The 18,405-nt window shown below is 64.7% G+C and overlaps 6 protein-coding genes across 6 annotated transcripts; 5 read left to right on the top strand and 1 right to left on the bottom strand.

Moving 5' to 3' along the window:
• Positions 1 to 1,459: 1,459 nt before the first annotated feature.
• EMIHUDRAFT_107259 (hypothetical protein) lies at positions 1,460 to 4,417 on the top strand (the record flags this gene model as incomplete). The annotated part of the gene is made up of 3 exons (XM_005757977.1): positions 1,460 to 2,178; positions 3,997 to 4,069; positions 4,313 to 4,417. The coding sequence occupies 3 exons, from the start codon at positions 1,460 to 1,462 to the stop codon at positions 4,415 to 4,417; spliced, it is 897 nt and encodes a 298-aa protein (XP_005758034.1).
• Positions 4,418 to 4,838: 421 nt separating this feature from the next.
• Positions 4,839 to 5,880, top strand: EMIHUDRAFT_359885 (hypothetical protein). Its single transcript, XM_005757976.1, has one exon. The coding sequence runs from the start codon at positions 4,856 to 4,858 to the stop codon at positions 5,801 to 5,803; it is 948 nt and encodes a 315-aa protein (XP_005758033.1). The 5' UTR covers positions 4,839 to 4,855; the 3' UTR covers positions 5,804 to 5,880.
• A 2,992-nt stretch (positions 5,881 to 8,872) lies between these two features.
• EMIHUDRAFT_220033 (hypothetical protein) lies at positions 8,873 to 10,599 on the bottom strand (the record flags this gene model as incomplete). Its single annotated transcript, XM_005757975.1, has 7 exons — positions 8,873 to 8,884; positions 9,218 to 9,347; positions 9,405 to 9,541; positions 9,612 to 9,752; positions 9,827 to 10,051; positions 10,117 to 10,443; positions 10,591 to 10,599. 7 exons carry the CDS (start codon positions 10,597 to 10,599, stop codon positions 8,873 to 8,875), a joined length of 981 nt encoding a protein of 326 aa, XP_005758032.1.
• Positions 10,600 to 11,295: 696 nt separating this feature from the next.
• On the top strand, positions 11,296 to 13,515 carry EMIHUDRAFT_220032 (hypothetical protein; the record flags this gene model as incomplete). Its single annotated transcript, XM_005757974.1, has 6 exons — positions 11,296 to 11,583; positions 11,837 to 11,914; positions 12,180 to 12,284; positions 12,559 to 12,636; positions 12,827 to 12,867; positions 13,398 to 13,515. The coding sequence occupies 6 exons, from the start codon at positions 11,296 to 11,298 to the stop codon at positions 13,513 to 13,515; spliced, it is 708 nt and encodes a 235-aa protein (XP_005758031.1).
• Positions 13,516 to 14,709: 1,194 nt separating this feature from the next.
• Positions 14,710 to 15,531, top strand: EMIHUDRAFT_220031 (hypothetical protein; the record flags this gene model as incomplete). Its single annotated transcript, XM_005757973.1, has 2 exons — positions 14,710 to 15,171; positions 15,424 to 15,531. 2 exons carry the CDS (start codon positions 14,710 to 14,712, stop codon positions 15,529 to 15,531), a joined length of 570 nt encoding a protein of 189 aa, XP_005758030.1.
• A 2,395-nt stretch (positions 15,532 to 17,926) lies between these two features.
• EMIHUDRAFT_220030 (hypothetical protein) lies at positions 17,927 to 18,241 on the top strand (the record flags this gene model as incomplete). The annotated part of the gene is made up of 1 exon (XM_005757972.1): positions 17,927 to 18,241. The coding sequence occupies one exon, from the start codon at positions 17,927 to 17,929 to the stop codon at positions 18,239 to 18,241; it is 315 nt and encodes a 104-aa protein (XP_005758029.1).
• Between the last annotated feature and the right edge of the window lie 164 nt (positions 18,242 to 18,405).

Here is an 18,405-nt window from a genome sequence, read left to right as displayed (position 1 = left end):
TGAGGGCAGGAGGAGGGGGGTGAGGGCAGGAGAAGGGGGGGTGAGGGGCACCACCAGCCTCGCTCCTTACGGACGCCACGGCGGCCGGTCCACACGCACGCCACGCGTGCACCGCCCCTCCGCCACACAACCACACAACTTCCACCCGTGTCGTAACACGTGCACCACACGTTCCGCCGCACTCCCACGACGCGTCCGCGGCTCTCGAGCACAGGCGTCGCCTTCAACATCACCGCCCTCTCTCTCGTCCCCGACTACTTCATCTGCAACTGGATCGACCTGCCGACGCCGCTCTTCGGCGCCGTCGCGCGCCTCGTGCCCCGCATCATGTGGGCGGCGTAGCGGCAGCGCACAGCGGGGCTCCCACACACACTCAGGCTCACAGCACAAGAGCACATGGAGACAGCATGGACCATGATTGGAGGTGAGGTACGTCAACGTCGTATGAGTCGTAGAGTAGACGCACAGCAGTACAGACTACGAACAGTACGTCGCGTTGGTTTAGGCCACCGCGGCCACCCAGCCCGTTTTTGAGTTTTGAATTCTTTTTCTCGCGGTACACTCGGTGCACAGATTGAATTCTCGCTACAGCTTGATACGCACAGCAGTACAGATTGGATGAGACGGCGCAGATTCGAGATTGTGATTGAATTCTTTTTCTCGCGATAGAACATATGTCCACCCTCCCGCCGCGCCCCGCCGCTCGCCGCTTTCAATACCGTATAGCTTTCAATACCGCTTTCAATACCGTACACAAAAGAACTTTAAGAACGGCAGGAGCCCGGGAAAATTCCTCGCTTCTTTACTTTTGTTCGGTTTCAGTCTCCTCAGCTCTGAGGAGCCCCCGATTCAGTAGAAAATGGCTCGATGCAAAAAGCCAAATAAATAAATAAATAGAGCAGTCATCTCCAGGGAGAGATGGGCGACGCACACGAACACAGAGGGACAGTGCGAAAGTCGATGCCTCGAGACATTCTTCTTCTCAGTGTTAGTGCCAGTGCGCCAGTCCTGCCTAGTGTCGTGCGAGGATCGCTCTGAGAACGCCGCTTCTGCCGCTGAGCCAGCACCCCTCACATGTCGCGCTCGCCTCGCGCCGCACGCACCGAGGAGGACGCAACACGAAGTGCTGCGATCGGGGTTGGCCCATTTCTTTTTTCCTTTCTTTTTTTGGGTCCTGTGGGCACCCTAGGCACGCCGCCACCACACAGGGATTTTAAGGAGAGGTGTGTGATGCGCTAGCCGTCGCCCACCCTAGGGAGTCTGCCTCTTCCTATCTCTCTTCGCAGTCTCTCGAGCGGGTGGCAGCGCGGCCACGATCTTGGGGCCATCGGCCGTGCATTTTCTTGCCTCCCGAAGGTCTGAGAGAGAGAGTTTGTTTTGTTTGAAGGTCTGTGCGTTCACACAAAAACAAGAAAGAAGAGAAAAAACACAACCCCGGCCAAGACGTTCACGAGCCACAATGTCACGGAAGCGCTCCCGCTCGTCCTCCTGCTCCGCGCCCTCCGCCTCCGCCGCCTCGCCCGCCATCCTCCTCAGCGGCGGTAGCCAGGCGCTGCATCGGGACGCCGTCGACAAGTTCCGCGCCGGAGAGCTGTGCGACGTCGAGCTCGAGTCGGCGGATGGCGAGACAGTCGGGGCGCACAGGATCGTTTTGGTCGGCGCGAGCAAATACTTCAAGACGTTGTGGTCTGGGAAGTGGCCCGGCGACTGCCGCGGCCCGCTTGACCTCACAGCTCTCTCGACCGCCTGTCTTAAAGCGTGCCTCGAGTTTGCCTACACGGGCGAGGCGGAGGTGGCGGACGAGGATGCGCTCGCCGAGCTGCTTGCGGGCGCGGCGTTCCTGCAGATGGATGAGCTTCTCGAAGCTGCGGCGGAGGCATACGTGTCGCGCCTCGCCGCCTCCAACGCTCTCGCGGTCTGGGAGCTGGCAGACCGAATCGGGCGGCTGCCGCGGCTCGCAGAGGCGGCGGCCAAGGCTGCGCGCGCGAACTTTGGCGAGGTGGTGGCGGGAGGGGAGGCGTGGACAGCGGCGCCAGCGTCGATCGTCCGCTCTCTGCTCGAGGACGACCGGCTGCGCGCGAGCGAGGAGGATGTGTACCGTGCTGGCGTGGCCTGGCTGCAGGCACACGACCCGCCGCCCGGCGAGGAGGAGGTGGCGGCGCTGCTCTCGCGTGTGCGGTTCGCGCTGCTTCCGCGCGAGTTTCTCAACGGCGTGGTCATGGAAGAGCCGCTGCTCGACACACGGGTCGGGAAGCAGATGCTTCTCGAGGCGCCGGGCTTGGCCATCATGAGCACAGCCCGGCCGCGGCCTCGCACCGGAGGGATGAAGTTGTATGCTGTGGGCGGCTTGTCTGGCCCCGGCGCCTCGGCGGTCCTCAGTTCGGTCGAGCGGTACGACCCGGCGACGAGCGCGTGGGAGGCAGTGAGGTCGATGACAACGGCGCGGCACGATCTCGGCGCGGCGGTGCTCGACGGCAGGCTGTACGCGGTAGGCGGCAGCGTGGGTGGCAACGTGCAGCTCCGTTCGGTGGAGCGGTACGATCCGGCTACGAATGCGTGGGAGACGGTGCCGTGGCTGCTGACGGCACGCGAGACCTTCGGGGTGTTGGTGCTCGACGGCAAGTTGTACGCGGTGGGAGGCTTCAACGACGACGACGGCTGGCTCAGCTCGGTGGAGCGCTATGACCCGGTTGCGAATGTGTGGGAGGCTGTGGCGCCGTTGTCCACGGCGCGGTCGCGCGTTGGCGTCGCCGTGCTCGATGGCAAGCTGTATGCGGCAGGCGGTTGGGATGGCGAAGAATCCCACACTGAGGTGGAGCGCTACGATCCGGCTACGAATGCGTGGGAGGTGGTGGCGCCCTTGCTGACGGCGCGAGACACTTTCGGTCTTGTGGGCGTCGACGGGAAGCTGTACGCTGTGGGGGGCGGCGGCGCCACCGGGCAGACCCCCACCTCGGTGGAGAGGTACGATCCGACTACAAACGCATGGGAGGTCGTCGCGCCGATGGCGAAGGGGCGGCAGGGTCCAGGCGCAGCGGTGCTCGACGGCAATCTGTACGCTGTGGGCGGCTGCATGTGCGACGAGAGCGACGGCTTTCTCTATCTCAACTCGGTGGAGCGGTACGATCTGGCTACGAATGCGTGGGAGGTGATGGCACCCCCGATGGCAACGGAGAGGGCGTTCTTCGGCCTTGTCTCGCTGTAGTTTTGAACCCAGGTTATTTGTCTACTTCCATTGTCATTGCTGTGGCAACCTGTGCGTGGACCGCCGCACAGCCGCGGTACTGGGTTGGCGGTAGACACGCAATGATCCGCTCGGCGGTCGGTCCCGAGGTCGGGGGGGCGCGTGACGGAACTCTACTGGTGTGGTGCAATGTGTGCAGTGCGGTGCGACAGCCGTACACCATCCAGCGCGATGCTCGTGTGGCCCCTCTCGTGTACGTTACGTAGAGTATAGAGGCTGTAGCAGGGATCGTACTTCGTATTTACATCGATTGATAACGACTGATAGTAGCACCAAGCCGCCAGACGCAGAGAGGCGAGACTCGCCACAACTCACCACACACCAGCGCCTGCGCGCTGCGCGGCTGTGCCAGCCTCCAGCCTCTGCGCGCTCTGTGCACTGCGGGGGAGGGAGCTACCGAGCTAGCCGCTCTCGGAGGCCTCGCCCGCCTCCTTCTCGCGGCGGCGGCGATCCCGCTTCTCCTTCTTGCGCTTGCGCCGCTCGTCGTCGTCGTCGCTCCCCTCGTCGCGGCGCCGCTCGCGCTTCTTGTGGCGCTTGCGCTCGCCGCCCTCCTCGCCGCCCGCCTCCTTCTCGCCGCCGCCCGCCCTTCTAGGAGGCTCCCAGTAGTGCTAGAAGACACGGGTCCGGCTTTGTCCCGCAGCTGCGGATTGCACTCCGGATTCGCGCGATGCGCCGACAACACTTTGACCATGCCGTGCTCTCACAAAGTTCAAATCGTGCCAGCCTTCAGTTACCTTCCCTTGCACCTTTAGGTGCGGCACCCTCGCGTGGGCTGCGGACGCCGCCTCGACCCGCCAGGCCTCGCGCCGGCGCGAGGGCCAGCTGGTGAGGGCGGACGAGTGCCGCCGCCACGTTGCGCACCTCGACGCGGCCGAGCGAGCGCGCTGCTTCGAGGCGTGACAACGCCCCCCCCCCCCCTCCTGACTGACACGCACACACACCTCGTCACTCACGCGCACCGGGCTTTTTGCACCTTCAATGCCTCTTGTACGCGGAGACAGCCCACCCCCGCCCCACACTACAGCAGCGGTGAGAATTTTCCCTTCCCTTCGCTCACCTTTCCCTCAGGTGACGCTCGAGTCGCGCACGCTGACTCTGATGGCGCCGACGGCCGAGGCCAAGGAGATGTGGGTGGTCGGCATCAACGCGATCCTGTCCGGGCTCTACTTTTGAAGGGTGTCTTCGTCGAGCGTGCCGCTTAGTGAAGAGCGCATCGCAAGAAGAGACCACGCCTGCGCGGGCGCGAGAGTGGTGAGCCCCTGCGCCACAGACGCGGAAGACGCTGGAGGATCCGGAGACGCGTTGTCGGTGTCGATAGATGGGTGGGCATATGTACCATGGTGTAATACCGCGCTATCTCTTTTGTGTGGTGCCAAAAGAAAGAAAGAAACCACGCGTGGTTCGCTAGAGACAGCGCAAAAACATGCAGGGCTACTGAACCGTCCCTACAGGCTAGGAGCCTTGCCCTGAGAGAGATAGGGGCCTGCTCAACACACCCTCCTCTCCCTTTTCTCCCAGTAGCTAAAATCGTCAAAAGATACATTAGGAGGCCTACAAAACACTGACTTCTTCCTGGGGTTGCACCAAGGCGTCCGCCTCGACAGCGCTCACATGCAGGCGTTCGAGCTAGTCGTCCCGAACGGCGCCGTTGCGGGGCAGACCATTCAAGCCGTCACCCCGAACGGCCCAGTGCAGGTCGCTGTCCCTGCCGGTTTGGCCGCTGGCGACAGGTTTCAGGTCCAGCTGCCGCCGAGTGACGAAGCGGCCAAGGCGGCGGCGAGCGCCCTCTCGCAGCTGGGCAACCTGGGCCGCAGCGTCACCTTCGGTCTGAGCAGCAGCAGCATCTCCGGGGCAGACGGCTTGATCGACCAGAGCGTCGCTGGCGAGATGCCCGTCACCTCTGGCGAGCCCGGCGTCGCCGCGGGCCCGGATGTGATGAAGCTCCGCTTCCAGTCTTCCAAGCGCGGCAGGCACCTGCACGCAGAGCTTGTCACACCCGACGGCACCAGGATCGCCGTCCTGGACATGGGCGAGGTCCCAAAGTCGACGCCAGGAGCTCTCTTCGGCTCCGCCATCGGCGGCTACTCCACCGCGTTCCAGCCGCCGCCTCCCGTCCAGCTGAGCGTCCTCGGCCAGGCGTACGGGACCTACACCTGCACGAGCCTCATGAACTGCGGGGTCCAGGCTGGCGCGCGGTGGCAACGCAGAGACGGCACCGGCGGCGCGATGATCGCAGAGCCTGAGAGAGTCGGCTGCTGCACCACGGCGCCGCAGTCCATCTCTCGCAAGAAGAGTGCGCTCGGCAAGAAGGAGGTGCCGTTCACTGCGACGTTTGATGCCGAGAAGGGCCACCCGGCCGAGACTACGATGGTCCACGCCGTGACCGACAGCAGCGCAGGCAAGGTGCCGCAGTTCATCGCGACCAACGTGCGGCAGGTGGTGGTCGAGCTTGACAAGATCACCGACCCGCACAAGAAGCTCGATTGCATCTTGATTGGCGCCACACTCGCGGCGCTGAACGTCACGACGGGCATTCCCTCCAGCGGCGGCGGCGGCTGACTGAACGGGCGCGCAAGTCATGTTACCGACTGAGCAGCGCACGAGAGCTTTAGGGCCGCCAACTCGTACTTTGCAGTTTGCACGTCCATAATATATTTCATTTTTTTTAGCCAGCCCCCCTCGACCTCAACGAGTGAGGTCCGAGGGTTCAGTGTGATCCTTTGTGGATCTATCGTGTTATCATTTGCTGCTATTGGAAAACTCCGTCTGTTTCGGGCGGCGGGGTGCCGATGGCAGAGGAGGCGGCGCGCTAGGCGGCGGGGAGGCAACGGGAGCCGACGGCACGAGAGGAGGCGGCGCGCTTGGTAGTGGCGACGCATCGCCAGCAGTCTTTTATCGGCTGGCCGACGAGTCTGCTTTTGAGGAGAAGGTTCGGCTGCACGCATCGGGGCGGCGATGTGAGGCGGCCGGGCGGGCCGCATAGCAGAGGAGCGTTGGCGTCTTGCCCGGCTCGTGCCACGCAATGCGGTGCAATCACAATTGTACAATCACAAGTGTGATGTATCTTATGAAAATGTGTTCAAAGCACAATAAGTGTTTTGTGCTTTACGCTAGGACGGTCACAGGATGGGAGATGGCGGACAGGGACAGGATGGGAGATGGCGGACACGGCAGGGCACACTCTAGAAAGGTGCTAGAAAGGTGGCGGTATATCTTCTAGGATCTAGCCGCGGAAGTCGGTCAACCGCCGTCACTTCCGTCCTCCGCAGCAAAAGTCAACAGCGCCAGCCATCCCACCTAGTAAAATTTTTAGTTGTTAGTCGACCCCTACCGGCAAGGAACCAAACCCCGGCAGCCGCCTCAAGCCTCCAGACTCAGAGGAGGAGTTGGAGGTGCTCCAGCAACCTAACCTGATCCAGAAGCTCGCCGTACGCCGACGTTGTCAGGTTACGTGCGTCATGCGTGATCGAGCTTGAGGGAGGAGCTCAGCTAACGATTCGGCCGGCCACCCAGCGCCGCCGCCCACCGCCACCCACAAAGCGCCTGCTCTACTATCCCGTACCTGGCTGGCTGACGCTCGCCCCCCCCCGCTCCACTTTCCCCTGACCATGCCCGTGATAGCACCATCACTGTCGCCGTCCTGGTTTTGAACGTGGCAGCTAGGCTCTGGGACTCGGTAGTCGTGACCGCCCCCCCTGAGTGTGAGGAGCAGGAGAGAGAGAGCTTTGTGTTGTTGGTGTACGCAATAACGGGAACAGGGTAGTCGTTCTCTCTAGCTCCCCTTCTAGCTCTTAGCATGAGCTGCGCCCTGTGTCCGACCCCTTTTGCGCAGCAACACCTTAAACTTTCAGGCCCTCCAAATTCGGGTCGGACGGAGCGTAGCGGAGTGGGCCCCGAGTTTGAAAAGGGCGACGGACGCTTGCGTCCTAGCCTCCAACAACGCCTCCCCGGCGCAGAGGGGCCCCCGGAGGAATCTCAACCGCTCCACGCCACGCCGCTTGCGGCGGTCCTCTTCCCAGCTCCGCTGAGGGCCCACACGTTATTCAAACGTTCAAACACTCGGTGTCGAAACACCTCTCCGACGCGCTCGACTATATAGTCTTCACAGTTTGGCGTAGCTGTGAGCGCTGTCAGAGCGGTGTTTCGACACCGATATCGTTCAAGGAGAACGCTGATTCAAAATCCGCTGTTCACACTTCACAGGTAAGTGTAAGCGGAGCAGTTGAGTAGATACAGCGAATCCTTTGTGTTCACACCTGCAAGAGCAGGTGTGAACCGATTTCGGCCTTAGCCGTCGGTATGCCAATAGCGTGCTAGCCAAGTAGTACGCAGTTGGATTCCGAGGGTGTCCCATCACAAGTTCGGCTGCCGACAGACAAGATTGTCCCTTAGTCGACAGCACCCGCCTTTGGACGGTGCTCTGACTGGCTTTGAGAATATATTTTTCTTTTTGGTTCACATGGCTAGAGGTTGGCCTCCCACCGTTGTGAACATAGTCTGGCCCGAAGGAGCCGCTCGTCTCTTGTCCGGGCAAACGCGCGCCCGATAGCCCCATTAAGCACGTGTGAGGGGTATCCGAGCGCCGTAAACTCCCTGAGCTTGCTCGTCACGCTGAGCGTGAGTCCCTCGTCATCGCTCGCCATTGCGACAACCTTGAGCAGGCATCCAACAACGATTCCCTCCTTCATTTTCGCGCATGTGAAGCTATCCCAACGATGGTAGCGCCACACCCGGGGTACCGCCTCGACATTTTCCTGGTCATCTCCGGCGCCAAGTATGCGCTATCGAGGTCTCCGCGGCTCGAGCCGTCGGCAGAGGAGCGCGCACTGCATGCGTACGAGGTGTTCTTCGGCCTGCCCCAGGATTCCGCAACGCTCGACCAGGTCCGGGCGACTTCGGCCGGCATCGCAGGCTTTTTCGACCGCGGAGTTCTCAGACTGGGCGCGGTGCTTCCACGCCGACGCGACTGCTGGGCAACGTGCTGAGCTCACCGAAGCCAAAGCCGACGCAAAGCGAGCTCTCGCGGCCGAAACCGCTCGAGTCAATAGCTTGAAGCGCGACGTCAACGAGCTTGAAGCGCGATTTGAGGCCGAAGCCGAAGCTAAGGGAGCCCTCGAGGCAAGACTCGCTGAAAGCCAGGCTGAGCTCGAGCAGCTGCGGCGCACGACGACTGCCGCGGCTGATGCGCTTCAGGCCGAGGTGCGTAAGGGCCGCCGCCTCATAGTCCTCGTCAGCCTCACCTTCGCCTTGCTCGCCTATGTGACGTTGGCAGCACCGGAGCAGCTCCCAGGCTGGTTTGCCACAGCCTCGACACCGCCGGAGCTCTCAGCCCCTGCGATCACGCTCGTCGTTGTCCTCCATGTCGCCCTGCTCCTCAGTGGTGCCACCTGGGCCCTGTACCTGGGCATCTGAGAGTGCCGAGGCAGGTGTACACTGCCTCGCTGGGCGCATCTGGACGGATCATGAAGCAGCGGAACGCCACGAAAAGGCGCGCGGTGGCACCGAAGCAGCTCCCGGGCCGGTCCGCCATAGCCGCATTGTACCAGCATATTGCCCTCCTCCTCCTCGGCGCCACCCGGGTCCTTGCAGGCACGTTGCACCGTATCTAAAGCACGGACCCGCCGAGGCTCATGGCAGTCGCTGGCAAGAAGGGAAGGATGGATTAGGCTCGCGACATCGCGTGGCGCGTAGGTGGGCGGTGGGTGAGACTGTGTGTGAGACTGTCCGTGGGTGATACACCCGGGGACGTGACTCTGGTACGGCTCTAGAGAAGAGGTAAGGGGTAAGGTAAGTACCTTCTCCACACACAAACGGTGTACGGCCTAGCGTGTCCATCTATCTCAATCTCTGTGCATGTAGCAAACTTTGGAGAGTAGCTACCCTTTGGGGGGGGGGGGTCAGAACACCTGATCTTAACTCGCAAGAGTATCTCGTGATCAGGGTGTGAGGGATGGCGCGCTGCTGCAGCAGCACCCGATCGTCGCCCTCTCCGCCGGCGCAGAAGAAGGCGAGGCCGAGGTAGCATCCCTCCTCGAGGGCTGCCGCGTCGTCGCTGCTTGAGAGCTGCAGCGGGCCGCTCATCAGCTCGAGGAACACGGCGCGCCTAGAGGAGATCCAATCTCGAGTCAATCTCCGGTCATCTCGCCCACCAGCTCGAAACGAGGCAGCGCGCGTGGCAAGGCCGTTGTGCAGCGAGACCGCCTTCGCCGGCGCGCCGAAGCGTGGCAGCAGCACCTCCCGCTCAGGCACCGCGCTGGAGCCCTGCAGCGCGACCAGGTCTGACTTGCTGAGGATGACCTACACGACCGTGGCAGCAAGAAGATCAAGATCCAACAAACCAGGGAACGCCCAACCGGCAGGGAGGGACCGAGGCGGGCAGCGCCGCGTCGCAGGCGAGTCCCCTGACCTCCTGCCACCGGTATCCGGCAAGCTCTTCGTTCCCATCCATGACGGAGTCCACGTAGATTACGGCGGCAACGCGCGCGTCTCGCTCCTCGCTCGACGCAAACTGCACAGGGAGGCCGGGGGGCAGAGAGGAAAGAGGCTCAGGGAAAGGAGACGCCAAGCGCACCAGAGGATCACCGCGTTCACCTGCCGAAAGTCCTCGATGCTCATCTCGACCACGCTCAGTGGCCCGCCCGGCGTCCCCGTCAGCCGCGTCTCCTGCCTGCCGGCGGTGCGAACGTCGAGGTAGAGCAGGTCGGCCGGGTTCGGCACAAAGACGGGGGAGGCGAGGTCGGACATGCGAGAGAGGAAGTAGGAGCACGCCTGGCGGGCGGCTAGGTCGGAGAGCTCACCCAGCGCCGCCTGCGCACGCTCGTTCGAACACGCGGCCGAGATGTTGGCGGCGACGTCGGGAGTGATTGGCGCACGCCGCCAGAGCGAGAGGACGGCCGTGGCCTCGGGCGTGCGCGCTCCCCCTCGTCGATGGAGCTGAGGAGGATCTGCACGGCGAGGAGAGCGGTCTTATGCAACTCCTTCTTGTACTTGAGCCGCTCACTCTCCGCCGCCTCCACCGAAAATAGTATGTTGAGCTGCCAGATGAAGGTCGACTTGCCGCCACTTTGGGGGCCGGTGACGACAATCGAGCGAGAGGGCGGGCGGGCGGCGTCCGCCTCGCCGCCCAGCTTCATGTCGATCTCCTGCTGCACGTCGGCTGCCGCCGGGACGAACGACGACCTCTTGACCAGCGAGCCCCTCTTTATGGAGAGCAGCGAGGCGGCGCTCAGAATGGACGACGTGCGCGTCCGCAGTCGTCGACGTTGGCGTGTCTGACTCAGAGGAGGAGTTGGAGGTGCTCCAGCAACCTAACCTGATCCAGAAGCTCGCCGACGTTGTCAGGTTACGTGCGTCATGCGTGATCGAGCTTGAGGGAGGAGCTCAGCTAACGATTCGGCCGGCCACCCAGCGCCGCCGCCCACCGCCACCCACAAAGCGCCTGCTCTACTATCCCGTACCTGGCTGGCTGACGCTCGCCCCCCCCGCTCCACTTTCCCCTGACCATGCCCGTGATAGCACCATCACTGTCGCCGTCCTGGTTTTGAACGTGGCAGCTAGGCTCTAGGAACTCGGTAGTCGTGACCGCCCCCTGAGTGTGAGGAAGGAGCAGGAGAGAGAGAGCTTTGTGGTGTTGGTGTACGCAATAACGGGACAGGGTGGTTGTTCTCTCCATCTCCCCTTCTAGCTCTTAGCATGAGCTGCGCCCTGTGTCCGACCCCTTTTGCGCAGCAACACCTTAAACTTTCAGGCCCTCCAAATTCGGGTCGGAGCGTAGCGGAGTGGGCCCCGAGTTTGAAAAGGGCGACGGACGCTTGCGTCCTAGCCTCCAACAACGCCTCCCCGGCGCAGAGGGGCCCCCGGAGGGATGCTCAACCGCTCCACGCCACGCCGCTTGCGGCGGTCCTCTTCCCAGCTCCGCTGAGGGCCCACACGTTATTCACAGTTTGGCGCTGTTCCGCCCTCGGACAGCCGCCCCTCGGACCGCCGCCACCTCCTCCCACCCATCCCACTGGGCCTCCCCGAAATCCCTCAGCCCCATGCCCGCTCTCGCGATGTTGCTCGCCTGGGCTTCGAGCGAGGGCGAGGTCTGCCGGCGCGGCCAGCACGGACCGCGGTGCGCGGGCGACGCCGATTGCGCCGGCGTCGAGTATTGTGTCCGTTGCGCACAGTCGGGCTTTTGCACGGACGTGCCTCTCCCCGGAGGAGGGACGCCGCGTCGCGATGGCAAGATGGACTGTGGCGAGGGCGTGCCGCTCTGCGGCGTCCTCACCCTCGAGACTGGCTACGGCGGCGGCTACTACCACCACGCGCATCCGTCTGTCCACGGGCTGTGGCCGCAGGTGGGCGAGTACGGCTCGTCGGCCTGCATCCCTCCGCGCGTGTCGGCCGCGTCGCCGACGCGCCTCTACCCGTGCTACGCAGCGCCCGCCGCCGAGCGGGCCCACCAGGCGCCGGCTCTGTAGATATACTGATCGCCGTGCCGCTCTCGCCGCTCTCGCCGCGCTCGCACTCCCGCCCGCGGTAGCACACCACACATGCTCCGGCCGAACGCGTGGTCCGCCCTCCCTCCCTCCCCTCCCGCCCCCGCCTCAGCTCGAGTTCGAGCAGCACGAGTGGTCGAAGCACGGCACTTGCGCCGGCGCCGCGGACGCGGACGACTTCTTCGCCCAAGTCTGCAGCCAAGACCCACAGAACCCCAATCGCTCTGAGAGGACGGGGTGTGATGTAAGAGGCGGCAGGCTGGATGTGGCGTGCGGTGCGAGTCTGCCTCAGGAGTCCCACAGACCCCCTCGCAAAAGTCTGGCAGCCAGTCCACCCACAGAACCGCGTTCGCTCGAGTCTGCCAGTAGTCCCACAGACCCCGTTCTCTGCCTGCCGGGTAGACCTGTTCGCAAACAGCCAGTAGCCCGTCCGCACCCAGCCCTTCCCCTCGCAGGTCTGCAACCTCTCCTCCGCACCGCTCGCCCTGCTGTCGGCGGAGCGCCAGAAGGGCGGCTCCCTAGCAGACATGACCGCCGCGCTCAAGCAGGAGGGCCACACTGTCACCCTAGCCCTACCCGGGACCCCAGACCCTACCCCAAGCCCTGCCCCTGGAGACCCTGACCTCTATCCCCACCCCTGCCTCGGAGCCAAACCGGAAGTCGCCCCCACCATCGCCCCCACCATCGCCCCCACCATCGCCCCCACCATCGCCACCGCCTCCCCCCTCGCCTCCGCCGCCCCCGCCTCCGCCTCCCTCGCCGCCGCCTCCGTCCCCTCCGCCCTCCCCGCCGGCCTCACCCCCCTCCACCACCGGCCGTACCCCCCGGCCCTAGGCGGGCTACCCGCTGCGCACTGTCGACCCGCCTCACTCGCAGCTAGAGCTCTCCGCCTGCGCCTCACGACGACGGCCGGTGCGGGCTCCCCGGGGAGACCCCGTTCACGGCCCCCCGGCTGTGAATAGGCCCCTCGGACGACGGGCGGGGGAGGCTCCCCCCTGTGTCGATGCGGAAGACGGGAAGTAGAGGGGGTCCCCCCCCCCCCCCCCCCCCTTGCAAGCAGCCACGTACCGTCTGCCCCAGCACACGCACAGCACACGCGGAGGGGATGGTCGCCCTCTGCTCGGAGAGGGTACCTATGAGAGGGTCCCCTGCCCGCGAGCTCTTGCACCCGTCGCGACTCCCACACTTGCAGAACTCACCGCCTCCCCGCAGCTCGACCGCACCGCTGCTCTCACCTCCCCCGCTTGATTCCCCCGGTTGATTCCCCCAGGCTCGCGCCCGTCGACGCCTTCCCCTCCCTCTGCCGGGGGAAGCGGCCGCCGACGCCGCCCGCCGCTTGCCGGCGTGGCGAGCAAGATGCCAAGCCTACCACGAATCACACGTCCCGCATGTGCATGTCGCCCTGGCGCCCCCGACGTGACCACCCAAAGCCTCAAAACCCCCACCATTCATGCGGTCGACGCTGCATGCAAACGGCCAACACACACACACACACACACACACACACACACACACACACACACACACACACCGCTCACCCACGCGCACCGGGCCTTGCACTGTTAATGCCGTGGGGCTCCTGTCGTCTAGAAGAGGAGTCGCGAGGGACTAGCCTGGCCCTTGCCCCGCCACCTCGTGCGTGGAGAAGTGTACCTTACCCTCCCTTACCTTAGGCATGGCGAGCACGGCCCTGCGTGCGAGAGCGACGTGGACTGCGCGCACGTCACTGGCTGCGTCCGCTGCGCGCAGTCGGGCTTCTGCACAGACGTGCCGCTGCCGGCTGCCGAGTGAGTGCCTTGAGGAGGGGGCGGGTTTGGCGGGGTTTGTGCACTTTGGGGTTTGCGATTCGGATAATTTCCTCGCAGCGACGCGGCGCGGCCAACAGCCAAGCTCGGAAGAGACTGTGTGTAGCCAACAACTCTATACGCGGCGAACTGTCAGTTGTAACACTGTGCGGAGTCAGTGAGCCCCCGGTACTGGTGCGCGCCGTACACTACTCACTACGTACCGTAGAGACTGTCACTAGCCGTACCTCTCGACTCTCGCCGTACCACACTCCACACCTGTGGCGACCTGGCCAAAATAGAAGAACAAGGAAAGCGAAAGCCGAAAGGGCAAACGGAGGCGGGAAGGGGGATGCGGATGGGAGGACCACGGCACGGACGGGCACGCCGCTGTCTGTGTGTGACTGGATACAGGATAGAGCTCAACCCGCGCGCGCGCGCGGTGCGCGGATCACAGTTAATTTAAGTCAAGCGCCGAGCCATTTGTCGATGCCATTTGTATCCGGGCCAGTCTGCTGTGGGAGGGGCGTGATAAAGAAAGAAAGAAAGAAAACAGACAACCCAAGGGAGGGATGGGAGGACGGCACGCGTGGTTCGTAGAATTCGTAGTGCGCGACCAAATTCTTCTTTCTGGCCAAAGATGCGGCGTAAAAACGAGGGGAGCTTATGAGCGGCGCGTTGCGCCCAGCCCAGCTCGCAAAGCTAGCCGAGGGGAACCTAGGCTCGCTGCGCGCCCTCCTCTCCGGGCTGCGGACGCGCGGCACGTCGCTCGCGGCCCAGCTCGACGCGCGGCTCGACACCGAGAAGCAGGACACGCTGCTGACCTCGGGCGGTCGATCTTCAAGGCACTCGCGAAATTCGGCATCGACTCGGCGCGCTGGCATCTACTCGCGGCTGATCGCGCTGCGTGGCGCGAGACGCTGCGGTCAGGCCTCGCCCCGGCCGAGTTCCGCCCGCCTCCGGCTCCTCCGTCGCCCGAGCGAGCGCATCTCGCGCACTAAACCCGTGCGGGGCTGCACCGCGGCCACGATGGCCCGCGTTAGCGCTTCGCTGCGCCTCTTGGCTTGAGTCAGGCTTCGGGCCTGGCCTAATCGCTCGCGCGCGGGTGTGCCTGCTTGGCTCAAGCCAAACAAACAAACACTTATGGCTCTGAATGGTGCACTCCCAGGGTGGTTTCTCCTTCTTGCCGGATCGCACAACGATGTCGTTCCTCGCACCGTCCCCGCCACGGCACAAGCTGGCCGAGATCGCGCACCGCCGCTGTGACCTGGCCAGGTCACCCCGCTTTGCGCTTCTCGCGCTCGGCGGCTTCGGCTTCCTGCTCGCCTCGCTCTGGCGCCGCGCGCTGCGTCGCCGAGGTCTGCCCGCCGCTCCTCTGGCACCGCCCGCCGTCCGCTCGGCGGAGAAGAGCCGTGTGGCGAGCTGCGCCTTTGCGGACGCCGTCGCTCGGCTCAGCATCGACACGTTCCGTGCGCTGTGCGAGCGCGCGCAGGTGCAGTACACGCAGACCTGCATGGCTGCCGTCGTGGCGCTGGACTCGCCGCCAGACGGGGGCACGCCACGGCTGACCGTGCTGTCGGTCGGCGCGGGGACCAAGTTTGCGCGCGCGGCGGCCGTCGCTGCCGACCGAGCCGGGACATCCATCCGCGACTGCCATGCCGAGGTGCTCGCACGGCGTGGGCTGCAGCGAGCCCTGCAGGTGGCTCTTCTCCGCGCGGTCGGCGGCGGAGACAGCGGCGACGGCGGCAGTGACGGCAGTGGCGGCGGCGGCGGCGGCGGCAGTGGCTGCAGCGGAGGCGGAGACGGAGGCGGCGTTCGAGACAGAGGCGGAGGCGGTGACGGTGACGGTGACGGAGGCGGTGGCGGTGACGGCGACGGCGCGCAAGTCGCGGCGCTGCTGTCGCCTCCGGCGGAGGCTGGCGGCACGTGGTCGCTGCGTCCTGGCGTCAGCCTCCACCTGTACACCTCCTCCGCGCCGTGCGGCAACGCGTCCGTCCGCCGCTGGGCGAGGTGCGACGGATAAAGTGCGGAGTAGCTGCGGAGTAGCTGCTGCTCGCTACTAACGACTAGCTAACTGCTAATGAACTACTCATCAACTCCGCCGCTGGGCGAGGTGCGAGCCCGTGCTCGCCGAGGAGACCGCCGCACCGCTCGAGCCGCCGCCGCCGGCGCGACACGCGCCTCGCCGGAGCGGTACCCTACCAACCGCGGTACCCCAATCCAAGGAAAATGAAATAGGCGCGGCACGCGCCCCTGCACGCGCCCAAGCACGCCCGCGCCGAGGGCATGCTCTCGCTCTCGGTCAAGCGCGAGCCTGGCGCCGGAGAGGGCGGCGCCTGGCTAACTGCTGACCAACTGCTCATCCCGTTCCTCATTCACTACGCAAGGCGCGGGAGAGGGCGGCGCCTCGCACGGAGTCGGAGAGGGCAGCAGTGCGTCGCAGGCCGGTGGCGGCGGCGGAGGCGGGGCGCAGATCTGCGCATCAGGCACTGCGGCCGGGCCGCGGGCTGAGAAAGAAAACGGCGAGGGCGAAAAGGAGAGGTGGGAATAGGCGCGGCGCCAGGGCGGGTCCGCGGGCGCCCCACAAAGAAAGAACTCAGGCGCCGCAAGCAAAGAGCCTCGGAACAGGCACGGCGCCGGTCGGGTCGGGTCTCGGCGTGATCCTCTCTTGCTCCGACAAGATCTGCCGTTGGAACCTGCTCGGCCTGCAGGCGCTATCTCCCTAGATCTCCCCAGGTCTCCCCAGATCTCCGCATGACATGCAAGCGCTATCTCCCCATATCTCCCCATATCTCCACCTGACATGCAGGGCGCGCTGCTGGCGCACTTCTTCGGGCCGCTGTACCTGCGCAGTGTCGTCGTCGGGCGGAGGTACAGCCACTGACACACTCACACGCACGCACACACACACACACACACACACACACACACACACACACACACACACACACACACACACACACACACACACACACACACACACACACACCGCCCACACACACACACACACACACACACACACACACACACACGCACACACACACACACACACACACACACACACACACACACACACACACACACACACGCACACGCACACACGCACACACACCGCCCCCCCCCCCCACACACACACACACGCCCACACACACACACTGGGCCTTGCACTTTGAATGCCGTGCGGCTCCTGTCGTCTAGACGTGGAGTCGCGAGGGACTAGCTTGGCCCTTGCCCCGCCACCTCGTGTGTGTGTGGAGTGACATTACCTCACCTTACCCTCACTACATCAAGGCGAGCACGTTCAAGGGACGGCACACCTCTCCCCCTCTCTCCCCCTCTCTCCCCCTCTCTTACCTTAGGTACTCGCGGCTTCACCTCGAGAGAGCGCTCTGCTGCCGCATCGGCAGCCTCTCCTCGCCGGCGGGCGGGCGGCGGCATCGCCGCGCCGCCGCCCGCGCTGTTGAGGGGCGCGGCGGCGAGGGCGGAGGCGGCGGGGGCGGGGGTGGCGGCGGGGGTGGCGGCGGCGGCGGCGGCGGCGGTGGCGGCGGCAGGGGCGGCGGAGGCGGTGGCGGTGGCGGCGTCTCCTCCCTACCGAAGGGCTACGGCGTGGCACACCCGAGCATGCTTTGCACTTCGGTCAAGAGTACCCGAGATGAGCCGAGATGAGCCGAGAGATCAGCCGAGGGCGCCATATAGAGCCATCTCGGAGCAATCTCGAGTGAGCTCGGGTGAGCTCGGGTGCACGCCAAGCTCGACGAGAACGCCGATACAAAAGCAATACAGCCGCGGCGCGCGCCCTGTTTGATTCTGAATGCCGCAGGTTCAGCTCGAAGAGAAAAAGAAATGCGCGGGGCCGCGTTATATTCTTTATGTTGCCGCAGGTGAAGCTCGACGAGGGCGCCATCGCGACGGGAGGCAGCCGCGGGCGGCACGCGACCTTCGACGAGGCGCGCGGCCTCGCCTTGGCACCCTACCAACCCCGGCACCCAAATCCAATCACATGACATAGGCGCGCGGCCTCTGCTGGGCGGCTGGCGACCCTAGAAGCAAGATATGTGGAGATATGGGGGAGAGGTGGGGGAGATGCGTGCTGCGGCTCGCGGCCCTAGAAGCGGAATCCACGTACTCTTGTACTCCAGGGGACACGGACTCCGCCGCTTTCGGCCGTATCAGCCGTACTCACTGTGATGTGTGTCGCTCGTCTTCACGCGGTGCCCCGAATACTCGCCACAATACCGTACTCCCGCCCCCCGATGACGGCGTCTTCAGCACGTAGGCTGGCGACGCAGAGCCAGAGCTGCTCGACGCCGGCGCGTGCTACCGCACCACCCACGGGACTGAACCCACACTGGATTCGGTACTCTGGAGGTATGGTACTAGGCGCCCCCGCCGCTGCCAGCCGCGTCTGCAGCGCGGCGATGCTGCGCTCGTTCGTGCGGCTGTGGGCCGCTTGCGAGGCTGCGGCCCGCGCGCCTCGCTCCCTCGCGGTGTTGGGTCGTCCTCCGGCAGCGGCAGAGGTCGAGGCCGCTCTGGGGGAGGGCGGCAGCTACCGCAGCCTGAAGCGCCGCCGGCTCGAGCCGGCGGCGTACTGCGCCGCGCGCGACGTTCTCCTCTCGCGCTCGGAGCTGCGCGGATGGGCGGAGGCCAAGCAGGCGCTGCGTGGGGGAGGGGGCGAGGTGTGCTTGGCTTGCGACGAGCCGCCGCCTGCGAGGGCGGTCGTCGAGAGCACGTGACTCGTCCAGTGTCTCTCCACAACGCCGCCACTCCCGGTGGTTTATATAAAATTGGTTTCTTCACGGTATAAAAAAAGGTCGCAGTGCCACATCGCCGGTGTGTTTTTTACGACTTCGAGCATGCATGGAAGAGATGGAACGGAAATCGGAATGCCCCCCCACCC

Source organism: Emiliania huxleyi, assembly GCF_000372725.1.
Source record: "Emiliania huxleyi CCMP1516 unplaced genomic scaffold EMIHUscaffold_89, whole genome shotgun sequence".
NCBI classification, from domain to species: domain Eukaryota; phylum Haptophyta; order Isochrysidales; family Noelaerhabdaceae; genus Emiliania; species Emiliania huxleyi.
The sequence above is the reverse complement of the archived record's forward strand: the minus strand, read 5'-3'. Positions and strand labels throughout refer to the sequence as shown.